Source organism: Stegodyphus dumicola, chromosome 6, assembly GCF_044657685.1.
Source record: "Stegodyphus dumicola isolate Sdum_Otavi_A_Nest chromosome 6, ASM4465768v1".
NCBI classification, from domain to species: Eukaryota; Metazoa; Arthropoda; class Arachnida; order Araneae; family Eresidae; genus Stegodyphus; species Stegodyphus dumicola.
Genome location: NC_140773.1, coordinates 201,067,889 through 201,085,924, shown reverse-complemented (window position 1 = coordinate 201,085,924; position 18,036 = coordinate 201,067,889). Strand labels below are relative to the sequence as shown.

General features: G+C 30.2%; 2 protein-coding genes across 2 annotated transcripts in view; one reads left to right on the top strand and one right to left on the bottom strand.

Moving 5' to 3' along the window:
• The window catches only part of Ttc30 (tetratricopeptide repeat domain 30), a 66,066-nt gene extending 63,466 nt beyond the window's left edge, over positions 1 to 2,600 (bottom strand). The window contains exons 1-3 of the mRNA XM_035371124.2: positions 2,380 to 2,600; positions 2,187 to 2,252; positions 1,782 to 1,991 (exon numbers count right to left, since the gene is read on the bottom strand). Coding sequence (XP_035227015.1) covers positions 1,782 to 1,991; positions 2,187 to 2,252; positions 2,380 to 2,427 — 324 coding nt within the window. The 5' untranslated portion in view covers positions 2,428 to 2,600. The remainder of the gene's footprint in view (positions 1 to 1,781; positions 1,992 to 2,186; positions 2,253 to 2,379) is intronic.
• Positions 2,601 to 3,308: 708 nt separating this feature from the next.
• LOC118182287 (meiosis 1 arrest protein-like) overlaps positions 3,309 to 18,036 on the top strand; it is a 49,267-nt gene continuing 34,539 nt past the window's right edge. Inside the window, exons 1-3 of the mRNA XM_085819716.1 lie at positions 3,309 to 3,413; positions 8,494 to 8,628; positions 14,274 to 14,604. Coding sequence (XP_085675842.1) covers positions 3,309 to 3,413; positions 8,494 to 8,628; positions 14,274 to 14,604 — 571 coding nt within the window. The remainder of the gene's footprint in view (positions 3,414 to 8,493; positions 8,629 to 14,273; positions 14,605 to 18,036) is intronic.

Here is an 18,036-nt window from a genome sequence, read left to right as displayed (position 1 = left end):
CTTGCCAAAAATGTTTGGGGAGAAATTTGGCGACTTGAGGGCGCATATAAGAGTAGTTCCAAAATTTCAAATATTCTAGTAAATATATTTTAGTACAGCATTCAATACCTCTCTTAGCAATCTTACCCAATTTAATAGTTCTCCGATAATATTATAAATAACAACTTTCCATTTCACATTAAACATTAACCTCATTGTCATCAGATTACAATCATGTCACCTTACTCTATGTACTCATTTTTTGAAACAGTCAAAACTATTAATTGATCTAAATTCACAAATACCTGAAGTTTACATATTGCAAGGTAATCCAAAATGTAACAATATGTAAAATATATTGATATACCAGTTAATAATATTGACATCATCTTATTTTTAAATTCCTAATAAGGTGTCATAATGATGTGGCATGTTCACATGGTCACATTAACTTGACCACACATGGCACTTCCACCGAATTGGCAAATATTTCTGTATACAATATTACACAAATATATGGGTGAAAATGAAGAAAAAGTTAACTTATTACCACATTTGTCTATATATTTATTAATTTTAACGGCTGCAGGATTTGGAGGTAATTTCCTTTTTCAGTTAAGATAAATAAGCCCAAAATGATTATTTTTTAATTATATGAAAATAAAATGATGAGTTTAAAATCAGCAACTATGGCTCTCACCTAAAAATTTTTAAAAAGTGCGTATTACAGTGTTATGTGGATGATGAAAAATATACTTTATTTAAAACATTTTGATATTTGGAACATAAAAAAATGTAGCAAATAAGGGCATCAAAAGAAGCATAGAAATTTTTAATGCTTATACCAGTTAGTTATAAGGAAATTGAGCTTTAAAGTGTTATATTTTTACAATATTTTGACATTTTAAAGGTACCTTAAGATAGTACCATTTTTTACACATAACACAAACATTTTGCTAAAATCTATATTTTTATCAAGTAGCTTAAAATTTTATGAAACAAATTCATGATCAAAATCACTGTTGCAAGTTATTGAAAAATAATTAAGATGTGATTTTTTCATAAACGCCACTAAACTATACAAACTGCTATCACCCATCCAATAATGAATATTTCTTTTATGCGGAAGTGTTCCAACTTTTTGATTTGTGCAGAACTGTCATGGGTGGAAGTACCATCAAACTGCTGTCAACATGCTCTGGATGTAAACAAAACACACCCGCTTTGGAGACTAAAACTCGACAGCACTGTGTCCGGTATAGTGCGGGGATGGCATCTTCTTTTATTTTTACCTCAATTAGCTTTTCATATGACAAAAACTTAAAGCTACTTTAATTTTGGTTCTAGAGTGAATTCTCACATGATGTTTGTTTCAAAATCCTTGTAAAAAATTAAATTTTAATGTAAAATCTTAAAAACATTTTATTACTACTTAAAGGTACCTGGCAATGATTCTTCAACATAAAAAATTTATACTTCAATTACATTATTATGTTTATGTTATTTTTCTGTAAAATTTAACTTCAGAGATAAAATAAGGAGAGCAAGCTGTAACTTTCAATATGATAAGAGTTCCAGAGATATAAGTATCATGTCTTAATGATATCATTTTTATTCACTGGAAGGATGACTGGAAAGCATGTGCTTTTTAATACTTTTAATGAAAGTACTGAGCCTATTTTTGTCTTAAAGTTACTTATAATTTCTTTAAATATTTGAAAATGCAGAAATTTTATATAAAATACACTAGAATTTCAATATTTAATCTGATTTTATCACACTTATTTTATTAAAAAACAAACCTTTGCTTGATAATCGGGATTTTCAATCTGGCATGTGACTTTCATAGCTTCTTGATAAAAGCATGCTTGATACAATGACTGAGCATAGTACAGCTTATAATCATCAACTTCAGGGCAAACAACGGTCAGATGTTCATAGCAGTTCGCAGCATTGACAAAATCTTGTGTGAAATAATAGCAGTAGCCAAGAAGAGAAAGAGCAGCTCTAGACTATGTAAAGTACATAAATAAAATTACACATGATATATATATCAAAAATTGTTACTTCTGTTTCAGTTAGTTAATAACTATATGTGTAAAGGAAATACAGACTGACTGTGAGTTAATTACAGAATAAAATTATTAAAAAAAAAGGCAACAAAATTTTTATTATAACTTTCTTGAGACTTTAAGATAGATACTTACATTTGTGTTTGCCTGGAACTGCTGGTTGAGTACAGCAATTGCCTCTTTAAACAAACCTTCTTTAATCTGAAATAGTATAATGATCAAAATTAAAAAAATAATAGCACATCAAAGAACAGTGCTTACATGCTACGCAAACAAATATGAAAATGAATACTGAATCTATAATTTTTTTAAAAATTTTTATTTTTACCATGCTGTAAATAGTTTTGGTGTATTCTCCATCATTTATGTGCGCCATTCTACTTACTGCAAAGACTATACTATGTAAAACTTATTAATGTCAGTTTCGGATTTCTGATTTTCAAGAAACACATGTCACGGGAATCCATCGTGTCAATAAATCCATCTAACATAGCAACCGTCAAATTTGAATCCAAACATCGATGTTGCTATGTAAACAAAACTTTATTTCTCATCATTAAACGAGATTTTTGGCCGACTAAATTTAAACAAATATTTCTTGAGGCTTAACGTTAGCTTAAGACACTAATTTAGAATTTTATTACAAAATTTTAAATGTATTCATATAGTTTAGAATTTTATTCTGTTTACCTTTAGTCTCATACAGTAAAATTGTAATTTAAAAATTTCTTCTTTAGTATATAGTACCCCCTCTCCGTTTACACAAGTAGCTATTAAATGGCAAAATATTTCCTCATTAAAATTATACATAGTTACCCTAAATTATCCAAAGAAAACTCTTATGAAGGAGTGTATTATCAAACCATGATTTTTAATATTCTATTAACTAATTTAAAATAAAATAAATGATGATATGTAAAATAATTACCTGAAAATCGGTTGCCAATTTCTTTATATCTACAGAAATAATTCGTTTGCAGTTTCGTTTCAATAATGGAGAGAATAGAATGGCGAGAAACATTTCAACGTCAACCCGCTTATTATTTATTTGTAGATTTGAGTCTTCCGATGTCAGTGGACAATGTGAATCTAATATGCCAAATGTTACAAAATTTAACAACATTATCGATTTCTTTGAAAGGTTCCCTCCGATTCTCAGTTTTAGGGATCTTCGCTTTAAGTGGAAAAATCAAATGCATATTTCCTTTACAATCAGTTAAGAATAATTACACGAAACTCCAGGTATCATTAGAAAGTATGCAAAGTACGCATACCATTTTCACTAGTGTTAATACATTTGACAGGGAAGAATTGTCAGAGAGTCTGCAGAATGCTATACAACAGTATGAAATTTATTTTCAGGTAAGTAGATTTTGTTCTAAGATTTTCCTTTCAAATTATGAGGAAGAAAAAGATATTCTTCTTTATAAATTATTCTGGTTAATTTATATGACATGTAATGCAAATTAGCAATTAAATAATCAACAATACTGAATAATTTTTTTTTAAATAGCCCAAAGAATTAAAGGAAAAAGCATTAAGATATTTTTCAATCTCTTCTTCTTTTTTTTTTTTTTTTTTTTTTGTTGATCATTAATCTTTCAGAAAACAAAGCTTAACCTGCAAAATCTGATGAGCTAAGTGCGTTCAACGAATGAGAAAAATTGAGGGAATTCAAAACCCTTTAGGTGTTAAGAATTTATGTCAATATTTCTTTTGTAAATAGTTTTGTATTTATTGTTTCCAGCTACTTCTTAATGGTAAAAAAGGGAACAAATATTACATTTTAAAATGCCTAAAAAATGAAGGCTTTTAATGATTTTCTACTGTGTGAAACCTATCCTTCCAGTTCAGAGTAAGTAAAAATATGTGTGGAGCGTGAGCTTTTATTTTCCTAGGCTTGGGTGTCTCCTGACTTGGATATCACTGATTTTTTAATTAGTGTGTTAATATTTCTTGTTTATTATTGAGTAATTTAAAGTGCTTTTGACCTCAGAGTTAAGATTTTTTTCCTTTTTCTTTTTCATTTTTTTAAAAAATAATACTTTTGATCCTATTTTGGATGCTGATCCAAAATTAACGACGATATATTCGAGATTCATGAAACTATCTGAACTATTTTTATTGACGATTCTCACCCATGGTATGCTGCTTTGATAATTCAGCATAACTAGCAAGAATTTGTTGGCTTTGGGCATTATATAGAAGAAGAATGCAAAGAAAACAAAACGTTATTATTTCTTATCAGAAAATAAGGTTTCCTAACTGAATCTTGCAAGTTACATAGATGTAAATTTTAGTTCTTAAATAAATAAGTTGTGTTTGTGTATTTATATTTTGAGCTGTGTTTTGTATATATATTTCAAATAACACAACATATATTTATACACAACAAAAAACTCAACATATATGTTGTGTTTTGTATATATATATTTTAAAATATAAAAATTGAGAAATAACGATTGTATTATTTTAATACTTTCAAAAATATTTTGCTGTATTGAATTCTTATCTACTCTTACAATGATTCTTTTCTATCCGTGTTTTTCAAATATCCGGACTTTACAGAAGGACACCCCCCCCCCAAAAAAAAGGAAAATCTGCAGCAGTAATTTATGTAATCTGACTTAGTTGGTATTTCAGCTTAACATTTAAAATTGATATAAACTCATATCCTTACATTATAAAACTTACAAATGTACCAATCGATAAAGAAAATTATGTATTTTTCTTTTTCTTTTTTTCCCACATTTATGAGCATCAAACGTGTCAAAAATTTAATTTATATAAAGCGTGCCATTCCGCGATTATCATGTCAAAATAGTATTAAGGTATTTTCTGTCCTTGGAGTAAAAATGTTTTCTTCTACCATTGATTTGTCGCACCAGAAAAAGTATTCATGACAGACAATATAAAGTATTATTATCTGCATCTCAATAAAACTGGGAAATATCGCAGCTCGAAACCTCGAAACTTATGGCTAGTTTACATAACTCTAATGAAATATTGTCATTAATAAAGATCATTCATAATTTTTTGTAAACTGTATGATAAAAGAGAATAAAGAGTTCTTTAAATTTATATCCGATGCTCGGTTTTGTTTGGTTAGGTAGGGTAACCATTTTTGAATATGCTGAAGCTCTCCTATAAATGCAAATAAATATATTGTACGAACAAGTACTTACTTGCAGTAAGTATTAAAATATGTTTATCTACACAAATACATGATGCAAACTAGAATATTTGAAGGAGGTATTCGCAAATCTAAAAAGAAATTCCCAGGTTTCTCTAGACTTTTTCTATTTACAGTGCGACTTAAAAATAGATAAAATGAAATTTTAAAATAAATTTCTAAAACCTCTAATCATCCTTTGCTGATATATTTATGGCATTATTAAAAGAAATCCAAATTAAGTTCGGAATAAGATTACTTCTCCGAGAAATTAAATTGTCTTTTGTGTCAAATGTCATTGTCATAATGCTGTTGCTATGTATATTTTCATTCTCTTTATTTGTTTATCAATTGGTCATTAAGTTTTTGATATATGTCCTCCTGTAAATCTTAGTATGTTCTCAACATTAACCTGTTGCGATGCTATACATGCCGTCAGGTCAATATAACTCATAAATCTGTTCTAGCACATGACAGCCCTACTAGCTTGCGACGAGTTGGCATCTATACTTCGTGTTACTAAAGCTCCGAACGGAGGACAACTTGAGAGGTGTCCAGTCGGAAGCAAGAAAATAAGTTACGTTATTCCCCATTTAAAGAGCGACTGAGCAGGCGGGAATTCAATCGCTAAATCTAGGTGAAGACGAATTATCGTCCACCTCTTTTTATAGTTCGGACGCTATTGTACAGACGTTAGTTTTTTTATCGCATCAAAAACATGAAGAATCAACGAAGCCCTTGGCTAAGATTCAACTTCGAATTCCTCCTGGTTGCTAGCTGGACGGGATTTTAATTACACCTCGAAAACCGGCAGTAAGTACGAAGAAACTTCCTGGTATTTTCTCCCACTGACTGGGGAGGAGGGGACCTGCTTGCCATATCAAATCAAGATGAACTAGCGTTCTGGCCCCAACTGTAGAATCCTCAGTTTCGGAGCACGAAATGTGAACAACGAACAATGCCCTCTCCAGGATTCCAACTCTGGACCTCCCGACTGCTAGCGGAACGTGCTTACAATTTCACCACGAAGGCACGTGGTCAGGAACAAGAAAAATTCCTAACAAAACTATCTGAATCCCGTTTAAAAAAGAGTTGAATTCTAGCTTTGTGAATAGAAATTAACCAATAAAAACTACAGGTAGAAATGTGATTTGAAGCCATCATGAACAGATCTTCACCAAGATTGTTTGCTATGCTAAATTCACATAGAACTTCTTCCAGCATTCATCACCATGATCTCAATTCATTCTTTGACAGTCAGCGTCATGCAAGGTAACCTAAAATGACGTAATAACAAGCCATTAATAGTCCGTGTAAGTCAAATTCATCAGATCATTATTTCTTTAAAAATAAAGATATGAAAAGACTAACCTAAACCATTGAGTTTTGGTGAAAGTTTTAGCTTGATTTCTTATAGCATAAGCTCTCATTTCCATAGAAGAATTGCGGAAGTTCAAGAGAATGATCATCACGTTCTTACACTCGGTAGGTTCCTCACATCAGCATTTAGTTCACTTCCTGTAATAGTTTGAAAGATAAGTGCTTCAGTATTTTTTAACCATGTTTCGTATATATAATAGAATAAGGTTGATAACTCATAATAATTTTGCAGTTTAGTGCACAAAATAAGTAAGTATAAGACGTTCGGAGACAAATAAGTTTGTAAGATTTTAAGAATTAAGGAGAAACTCATGGTACAAAAATTGATGAACAGTTAAGAGGACTTGTAGAACTCTATTTTACGTATTCGTATTATCATAATTGTCTCCAATTAATTTGTTCAAGCCGAGAATTTCAGTTATACGCTGTACGCCTCAGAGCGCCATCTGCGTTTCAATAACCCTCTTTAATAACTGACTGGAAAATGTATTCTTTAAAGAAATGAAACATTACTTATAACAACAACAACAACAACAGGAAAAAAAAAAAAAAAGAGTTTTAAATTTTGCCTTATTTTTGATAACGCTGCAGATCAGGGTACTGAAATTTTCATTACCATACAGATTTTATTCTTTCCACCGAACATCACTTCCTTAATCAGTCAATGATTAAGAAACGATATTCAAAGCCTGTAATGTCAGTTATGGCTATATTTATAGGAATAAAATAGTCGACAAAGGAACACGCGACATACTAATAACAATCTGAAGCAACTAAGACACTGCATAGAAATGATTAAACTCGCATGGGAGCAAATGTATTCATGAACAATGAATGCTTCCTGGCATCAGCGCTAGCAGAAGTTGTCAAAAATTTTAGAAAATTTCCGTCGATTGAAAATGAAGCCAAGGAAATCATGCAAACTGCAAAAGGAACTGGGAGCGAAGGATTTTCAGTTATGGAAGAAGTCAAAGAATTAGTCAAGAATGACAATTGTGAGAGTATAAATGAAGATTTGGATGATCTTGTAACACCAGCCGAGGGTAAAAACAGCGATAAAAAGAAGTGAAAAACATAAAGAGCCTTTAACTTATAAGAAGTTAAACGATTATTAAAATAGACAGAGGAACTGTCTGATTTTATAATAAAGATTGACCCAAATGAAGACAGAAAGGAGATGACTCTTTCTGAAAGGTATTGATAAACTTTACGCTCTTTACAGCGAACAGGGAAGCGTTATCAGCTGCGTCAGACACTGATCCAAGCAAAGATTCCCAGCTATTAAAAAAAAAAAAAAAAAAAAAAGTATTATGTACCTAGTTAATTAAGCAATAATAGAAATCCTTTCGATAACCATTTATTTCATTGTTATTTTTATTACAATAATATCTTCAGTTTGTATCTTCAGTTCAATCTTCAGTTTGTATGAATTATACATAATATTTCTTTATCTGAACCCTTTTTCCCAGTAGAAAAGTTAACTTTGTGGAACGGGATTTTGCATTCGCGAAATGTGTAAATGACATAATGGCTCCCGCATTTTCAAGCGTTTACTGTACGAATAAAATTAGTAACACTGACAAAAGTCAGCACTGATATAAAATTTAATTTGGCTAAAATTCAGAGGGACTACTAATCATACATGTCAAAAACAGTAGATGATTTTGTTTTTCAGGGTTTTTAATTGGATATTTTATGATAGAACTCATAGAGCATTAAAGCTAAATAAAGGAAAATTTATTAGAGCAAAACTCATATTTTTTTATATTTATGATTTCTTTTTGCTTTATTATTTATTCTTATTGCTTATTAGCCATTTATAAATTTCAAAGAAATTTTATTATTCATTAAACTCTTACTCAATATTAATAAAATTAATTTTATTATTAGGGCGCTTTGACGAACAAGGAAGAATGGCCTCAGTTGCAGATCGTATTTTTTTCAGCTCAGCCATCCCAGAAAATTTCGGCATTGGTCCATGAAGCTTTACTCACAATAGAATTAGCATATGTGCGCAAAGTACACGTGAGTTATATTTTTTAGACATTAGATTGAAATTATATGGTTAGTAATTAATAATGGCAATATATATGCCATTCTTAATTACTAACCATAAATATTTCTGCATAAATTCTTATGTAATAACAGTGTCCAAAAAATTCTACTTTTAAATAAAAGGAAGAACAAATTATGATCATTAAAGCGCCTTCACAACATTTACTTAAGCTCCTAGAAAATTCTGCTCAGTCATTCACTTATAAAGAGTTGAACTTTTTATCTGACAAAAAAGATGAAACGCATATGAAATAGAGAGTTCCTATTGACAATTAAAATTTCGTTTTGCGAACGGATTTCTTTTTCCCGCTTTTTTTTATGGAAATACATTTGGTATGTTCGCAATAGCCGAAAAACCTTGCCTTACTTATAATTAAAAAAAAAAAAAAAAATATTAACTTTCATGAATATAAACATAAGTAGTTAGTTAAAATACAACAACTTGAATTCCTTTAATTTCTTCGTTTCTTATCACTATTCCTGAAGAAAGAAATACAATGCTCTAATGGAAAACTCTGATTATATATATATATATATATTACAACATATACGTAATATATGCAACATATACGTATATATATGTAATATATATACATATATTACAAATATTATTATTATATATACATATATACAACTGTGATTATATATTCCTGGAGATGCATTCAGCATTGAAATGTTCCAATGCATTATGTACACTGCGGAGAAGAAAAAAAGAATACAGTTCTTTATCTCCCCTTTTACTAGGCCGACTGAGAAATTCAACTTGCGTTTTTCATGTCTTGAAAGCACGACTTAGGATATGTATTAGATTTATTATATATTCAAGTGTGCTAACTTTATAAGTTTGTTTTCTAAGCCAATTTAATGATTAAAAAAAAACTTCAAAATTAAATATTTCCTTATAACAGGGAAAAAAAGAAAGACTCACTGAAATAATAATTATTTTTTTCTTTTTTATTTATATCCGCAGATTGTCATTCTGAGGTCCCAGAGTAACTATTCATCTCACGGTAGCAGTGAAATTAAATCAACAGAAGGGCAGGAGTCGCCAAATTTATTTGAAAACGATGAAACGGATAGTATAATCAGAAGTCTTTTGCACGTTACGGAGGTCAGTTCTGATACTAAAGTGTTATTTATAAGATAAGGATTTTCAATATTAAAATTGTTCATTTCAAACTGGTATTGTTTGAAATAGAATAAATTGCAACGGTTAATTTATTATTTACGTAGTAGTAGGTACACGTAGGTGCATTTTAAAAAAATTCTATATTTAAATTTGCAGTGTAAATTTTTAGATCCAACAACGGCATTTTTGCAGCGCAAAACACATCGAGCCCATAAAAAAAAAAAAAAAAAAAAAAAAAAAACTGTTATTTATTTAGTGATGAGAAATACGGTGGGGTACTTCCCATAACAAATGCTTCAAGTAATGAACGTTCTGCGTAACGAATGTGTATGTCGGCATAACTGTGCAGTATAACGAAACCAGCCTCACATTACGAACCACAGTCGTTACGAAATTGAGTAGTGCTCGAAAAAGATGCACAACGAAACTTATGTAATAAAAGACAAAAGAAAGTTTGCTTAGGTATAAGCCCACGGAAAACAGATTTATTGTGGCCTTTTTATACAATAGTGGGAATCTGAAGCTGAATTCTCTGTTAGTATATTACTCAGGGTATCCTAAGCTTTTAAGAAACATTATAACGTTATTAAACCAAGGCTCCTTATATTGCGGAGACCGCGAACCAAAATGTTTGGATCGTCTAATATTTAGGAAATCTTTATAACCTATGTTAAAAGATATTTCATAACGAAAGGTCTTGACACTGAACAAGCGCTTGCTAACGCGCCTGGTCAATCGAAAAATTTGCTGATATCTGGAGTTTGAGTATACTTAAATATACCCAAAGCAGCTTCTCTGTATTGGATCAGCAGATGATTGCCAAATTCAGGAAACTCTATACAAAAGATAAGAAAATTAAAACTATGCTCATAAAATTGAAGGAATGGGGAGATCTTGTCTTTGGATAGTTCCAGCTAAAATGTATAAATTTCCAGCGAAACTAATAGAAAATAGCTCAGAAAATGTATGAGTAAGTCTGTTTTCTTCACTGCGCATCATGCGAGCTTCATCTTAATGATTGAAATTTTTAATAGCAGTAATTTAGTGACTTAAAATGCCCCAGTTAAATGCAGTGAGTTTGAATCCAGTGATTTAAAATGCACACAAAGTTGAATTCAGTGACCTAAAATGCACACAAAGTTGAAAAAGAATATTCTGGCAAAGAGTTGGAAGGCTTCAAATCCTGCAATCACAGAGCCCAGCTATTAAATAATCCAAATGAAAATCTTTTGCGAATTTGCGCTTTTGCAAATCTAGAGCTTGAAAACTTCAAAATTATCTGCGACATTTTAATTCTGCAGTTTGAATCTTGAAAAATCCGGAATTTTCTCTTTGATGCAATTGATTCAATAATAAATTTTGGAAGCAAATATAGCGGACTCTGAATTTTGCGAATTCATATACACCGTAAAAATTTCGTAAAAAAGTCAAAAAGTTAGTAATTAGAAATGCCATGCTAAAGAACATTAACTCTTGAGTACCAAAGCAATAATCGAAAAAATGTGTAGTTCATAAATTAGAGGTTCTGAAATAAGAAAGTGCACTATATAACAAGCTAAAAAAATTTCAAGAGAAAAATTTAGTGAAATTTATCTTTTAGTCCAATGATGAGGAATGCTCTATCATAGCAGATTACCTTATAAATGTTACTTCGTTGCCTGCATTTAACTGTTAACTCCGGAAACACTGAATACCTTTTTAGTAGTATTCCTTTTCGTATTTCATGTGAATATCAGTTTTTGGTAAAATGAACAATTATAGTCTCTGTGGTCATGAGAAGTATAATATTAAATAACTACTTCGTATATCTTCAGTATTTTCTCTTCTAATTCACACATAAATGAAGGCAAACTTGTTCTGTAAAGCTAAAAATATGACTTATCAAATAAAGAAATAAATTTAAAATGTTACTTTTCATCAAAATTAACTATTTTAACCTGCATATTTTAATTAGGTTCAGCTTAAGTGGACTTCAATGAAGTTGTTACCTTCTAACTAGTTACTAAAGTAGCTCGTGACTACATAAGTAACAAAGGCTCATAAATAGACAAATGTTTTAAAACTGGGCGAAGAAAAATGGTTGAACGAGTTTTTGAATTTTAAAGAAATCACGCTATAGAATTTTTTAACTGAAATTAAAATGCAATTTATTACCATACTAAACTATAAGAATTTAAGAGTTAAAAATTTACTAACTGCCGTTGTTTGCTTAAAGAAAAAACAACTTTTTATGCTTTTGTTATATTTTTCCATGCATTTGAAAGGGATAATTATTGGTATATTTAGTACTTCTGTATACTGTAGTTTAAGTGCGCCGTTTATTTAAGTTTTTATTTCGGGTAAGGGGAATTAGCAATAAATTTCAGAAAATCACAAGCTATTTTTTGCTTAAACTAATGAAAATATATTTTCATTGTCAATATAAACTTAGATGCTTTTCAGATTTATGTTTATTTCATTATAGGTAAAATGCATCTCCGTTCATATGAAGACGTTAACCGTTAAAATTAATTCTGTAGGTTTTGCCACGCAAGGTGGAAAAACTTCAGTATTATTTTATTTTTCTGTCATATGACTGATTAACAATGCTAAGTATTCGAAATTGTATACCCGAGGGATGCTTTCGTGGACAATCGTATTAGAGGAACTGCCTTCGCATTTGCACTCTACATGGAGGAAACTTCCATCCTTTTCAGCTTATGAGGTTAAACTCAGTCGTGGAAAATAACGGAACTTGAGATGAACCGTCACTCTTCCATGGCTTGAACCCTTCAACTAATCGTAGAGCAAGCACAGTACACAATTAGTAACTTAAACATTTAGAAGAACTATAACGTGACAATGGTAGTAAACGTTTTGATTGAAAATGAGTAAATTTAACTGTGACATTACCTTATACTCTTATTTTTTGCATTTCAGTGAGCAGATTTACAACGCTTGGCCTAGAATATTTTAATTAAATTATTGGAATAACGATTCTAATTGTTTATTTTCTTGAATATCATCTATTTCTTCTCCTGAATGCGACTTAAATCGGTCAGATGTCACTAGATGGCGACACATATGCTAACAAGACACTGAAAAGTAGAATGTGCAATCGTAAATGTTTTTCGATACCAGGCAAAGTTTGCAATGCCGACGGAAACGAGTGAATATGTGAAATTTTATGAGCAAAAGTTTTTAATTTTTATAAAGATAACAACTGCCTGCCTATTTTAAGAAATTCAAATTTTTATTTTTTATATTAATAATCCTTTTGCCGTTTATTACATTTTTAAAATTTTTAATAAGCACGAAACTTCCCTCATATTAATTTCATTTACAGCTGGCTTATGAAATCCGAAATGCGTGTGAGGCCAGAGACAAATTGCTTTTTAGAGATACCTCACATTTTTCTCCGAAATGACTTCAAAAATCTCTTATTTGCAGTTAGTAAGTTAACATCACATAAAAACTGATTTTGTCGCTTCTTTCGAAAACTTTCTGAGCACCGTCTTGCTGACGAATTATATATGAAGAAACTGAAGAGAAACATTGCCTCTGTATTTAGTAGAACAAAAAAACTGTTTTCCGTGCCTGTCAAATTTTGGCAGTCATTTCCAAAGGATATTCATGTGCTCAACAGCTGGACACTTGCAGATTAGGTAATAATAATTACTTGGAAATGGTTTATTCCACTGCTTACTTCGACGTCTCATCTCGAGAATGCTGTCCAGATTACACCACAGAGGATCTATCCCTTTTACGAAACGAGCAGGGTACAGCTGGCTGCTATGATTACATCAATAGTAGAAAGGAAAGCTCAGGGTAAGTTATTTGGATTGTGGGGAAGCCTACGAGGGTTATCTGCCTATAGTAGAACTGCCTTCGTGGAGGAAGGCCAGTTTGTATTCACTCATAGAGAATATCATATTTTACTCACAGAGAAAACACCGTCTTGTGTCAATTCTGTCATTGAATTAAAGACTTCATTGTCGAATCTTTCTGAAGTTTATTTTAAATCCCAATTTTTTTTTCAGAATTTTCAATTGTTTTGATATAATTTATAAATTTTATTAAATTACTTGATAATATAAATCTAATAACATAGAAAATATTAATGTTAAGCAATGACTAAATATTAAATGCTTGTAAGTTAAACGGTTTAAAAGCATTACAAGCCTTTTTGTTTAATTATTGTTTATTCAATGTAAAGCAAAATTTACCATATTAAATACAAATTACATTTCACATTTGAAATGTAATTTATAAAATTTTAAGCTTGAGAAGTAATTTAAAAAATTAGTGCTTATACATGCAAACAAGAATAATACATAATCATTGTGCACTAAAAAATACTATTCTTTAATTAAAAAAAAATACTATAATTATATTATTTACATCCAGCTTTTATTTAACAGTTTGAGATCCATCGATTTGCTGTTTTAATTAAAGATCTTGAATTTCAGCATTACCGATTATAGAACGATATTTGTTTCTTTTTCAGATTGAAGCAAATGCTTACCAACTGGAAAATATTATCAAATGTTGGTTGCATGACTGTAGCACAGATTCTGATCACCTACGACTGATGCTGGATCGAGTAACTTTACGGTGTGATCTTCGAGAATGTGTATTAAACGCTGAAACTCTGCCAGCTGCTAGTCAATTCTTCTTGTTTTCTGAGACAAATCACCTTCAGAATACCGTTAAGCCGAGCGTTTCTTTCAAGAACCAGTGCCCTCCTAAAGTTCCCGTTTATATAATGCAAGTAGTTGCCTTGATTCGCAAAGAAGGCTTGTGCGAATCATTAGTATTTGGTCATCCATATATTACCAGTAAGTTTCATAAAACATATAAATATTATAATGCGTCAGATATAAATATTTTAAGTTTCAACAGCATATTTTTGTATCCTTTTTATTAATTCCCTGATGCGGGTTATTAATATCTTCTTTCGTTTATTATTATTATTATTATTTTATGGCCTTAAATATCAATAATCATTGACGAAATTTTTATCTAAAATTCCTTTTAAATAAAGTAGTGGATGCCATGTAGAGGTAATTCAAATATTCCCTGCATATACAGCAAGTCAGGAAGCATTGTCGAATATCAATTGCCAAATGTTTCAAAAGATTAAGCCCCCCCTTTTTTTCTATGTTAATATCCTACCAAACCAAAACTCAGGCATTGCTTTATATTTCTACCAAATTTCACGTGGTAAATTCCTTAATTAACGCGCTTCAGTGCTTACAATATTTCAGCATTGCAGATTTTTTTCTCCAAGACGCATCTGATACTTTAATAGATTACAGGTATTATTTCCAAAAACTAAATAATATCCTACATATGTAACTCTTTCCAAGCAAAATAAGACAATTTTTATTAATATATTAATATTAATTCAAATGGACAATCTATACGTGAGTTTTTTATTACTAAATAAACGTATTTATTTTAAATAAATTTTTGCGTCAATGAAATATGTTAAAATCAGAATTTAATACAACTTTAAAATAAAATACAGATTTCATTTTACGAAAAGTATATTTCGAAAATTATTTCTGCAGTACGAGTAAAAGCAATTAGATCGTGCTATTTCAAAGACAAAAATATTAGAATAACATTAATTTTTAAACTTTCAAGTGTTTAACATCTGTTTCTTTTATTAATACGTATTAAACAAAAGGCAATTAAAAATATGGTTTCAACATTTTTATAACAAAATATTAGTTAACTATTAGTTCAGTATTTTTTCAAATTAAAGGTGCTATTAAAACAAAATCTGATATTAATACCACATGACTTCCTTGCACGGAATATTTAAATTCTGCACAGTTTTTGCTGTATTTTATTTAAACTTATTTCCTTGAATTATTCTAAATTAATAAACGGATCCCTGAAGACAAGTTGAAAATGACATAAAAAATTACAAATTTTGAAAAAAAATCTTCTTTCAAATTTTTGTCCTATGACAGTCAAATTTCTTATATTTTTATTTTTTCATAAAGAGTGTAGAACTTTCCCGAATAAGGATAGTAACAAAGATACCGCATTTAAAAAAAAAAAAAAAAAAAATTTCGTTATCTACCCGAAATTAAAAAAATTAAATTAAATTAAACTTAAAAATAATAATTAAAAAAGACGTTGTTAAAACATGAATATTTTCGTCATTTAAAACATTTCTGTATTTTTGCTGCACTTCATTTAAACATGTTTCCTCGAATTATTCTAACTTTATTAACCGAATCCTCAAAGCAAATTAAAAATGACATCAGAAACTGCAAATTTTGAAATTAAATATCCCAGTCAATTTTTGTCAGACGGGAATCAAAATTCTTGTAATTTTTTTTTTCATAACGAGTATAAAACTTTCACAAGCATAAATATATGAATCTAAGACCGCATAAAAGTTAGATTTCGTTATTTGTCCAAAATTACTTTTTAAAAAATATGACGTTGCTTACTTTTACCATCCAGAATACTTCTCTATTCTTGCTTCATTTCATTTAAACTTATTTCCTAGAATTATTTGAACTTAAGTAACCAGTTTCTCAAGGCAAGTTAAAAATGACATAACAAATTAAAAATTTTGAAATTAGGTATCCGGGTCAATTTCGTCATTTAAAACTGTTCTGTAACTGAGCATATAATTACGATCAACGATTGCGAAAATAAAGGCCAGGTAAGGACAGTGTAAAGGAGTAGATATATGTATATACGTTTGACACTGCCGATTGTAATAAAAGAATGAAATGTAAAACTAGATGTTATAGCAGTCCCATTTACAAAATTACAATGTTCTACAACTAATAGTTTTTGAGTTATGCGAGATATATACAGACGTACATACAGACGTCACAAAAAAAACCTCTTTCGAATCCATTTTAAAATCGGTTTTAGAAAAGAAGAGCCCTTTATTCTGCACGTAGGTATAAATATCGCGCAAAAAAATATCCGAATGGGTTTGGAAATGGTCAATATGGATATATCTGTTGAAATACGATACCCTAAAGTTTTCGCGATTACAATACCTCCTTTTTACTTTGTACAGGGAAGTAAAAATGAAGAAAATTAATGAAACTTTAAAAGTTATTATTGTGTTACTGTGGAAAAAAAAAGTAATATAAAACTAAGCTTTTATGTAATAAACATTAATAAGATTTCTGTGCCTTATATTATTAGGCAGTATCAGTATAAGGAAGTATTTTTAGCATAATAATCGGATTACACCGGTTATAAATTTGATAAAGTTCTGAGAGCATTTCATAGCGAAATTATAAGCAATAGAGTCGGCATGCAATGAATTGCACACTTCACAAATGTGAAAAGAAACCTTTGCCATTTTCCGAATAAGAAAAAGCATTTTTGAAATGCAACAAAAATACTCAAATTAGATGAAATAGAAAAAAGATGATGTGGACACCACACGACTTCATTATACAGCCCATTAAATTATACACAAGTTTTGCTGAACTTCATTTAAGCTTTATTTTTCTTGAATTTTATTAGAAATATATATTTTTTAATTCAATCTATTCAGTTCTCATTTCGTGGCAGGGCAAAAGTAAAAATAATCTTCATTTAAAAATTGTAAAATACAGAAAAACTTAAAACACCAAATACAATTAAAAAAACTGAGAAAACAGTTTTTACAATTAAAATTTCAATGAAAAAACAAGTAATTCGGCCAACGGGCATGAAGACGAAATTTCTGGGCACAAAACTGAAGTTAACTTTTGGTCACACCGGGGAAAAGACACTGGAGGTGGTGCACCACCTGACTTAGTTCACTATTCTACTAAGAGTTTCGAATGTAAACAAATGACGGCCGTGTTACGCTTAGCGCCACCTTTAAATTGTTGATAAGTCTACAACTATTGCATGCAGATTAAATAAAATCATAAAAACCTGACAAACAACAGCACAATTCAATCACTTTTAAAAAGTGCTCAATTTACCAACACATAAGAATAAAAAAACTGGACTCATCGAGCCAGGAAACGGAGCGGCAATATTTTTGCATATTTATATACGTTTGGGGGAAGGCGATTGAAACGCAAAAGGGTAGAGGCACAACTACATATTATAGCAATCCCATATACAAAATTTCAACTTTCTACGGTTACTCGCTTTTGAGTTTACGTACGTACAGACGTCATGAAACAAAATCTCATCTGAATCCATTTTAAATCCATTTCGCAATCCGTTTTGTAAAAAAGAATCCTTTAATCTGCCCGTACGTACGGATGTCATGCAAAAGCGTT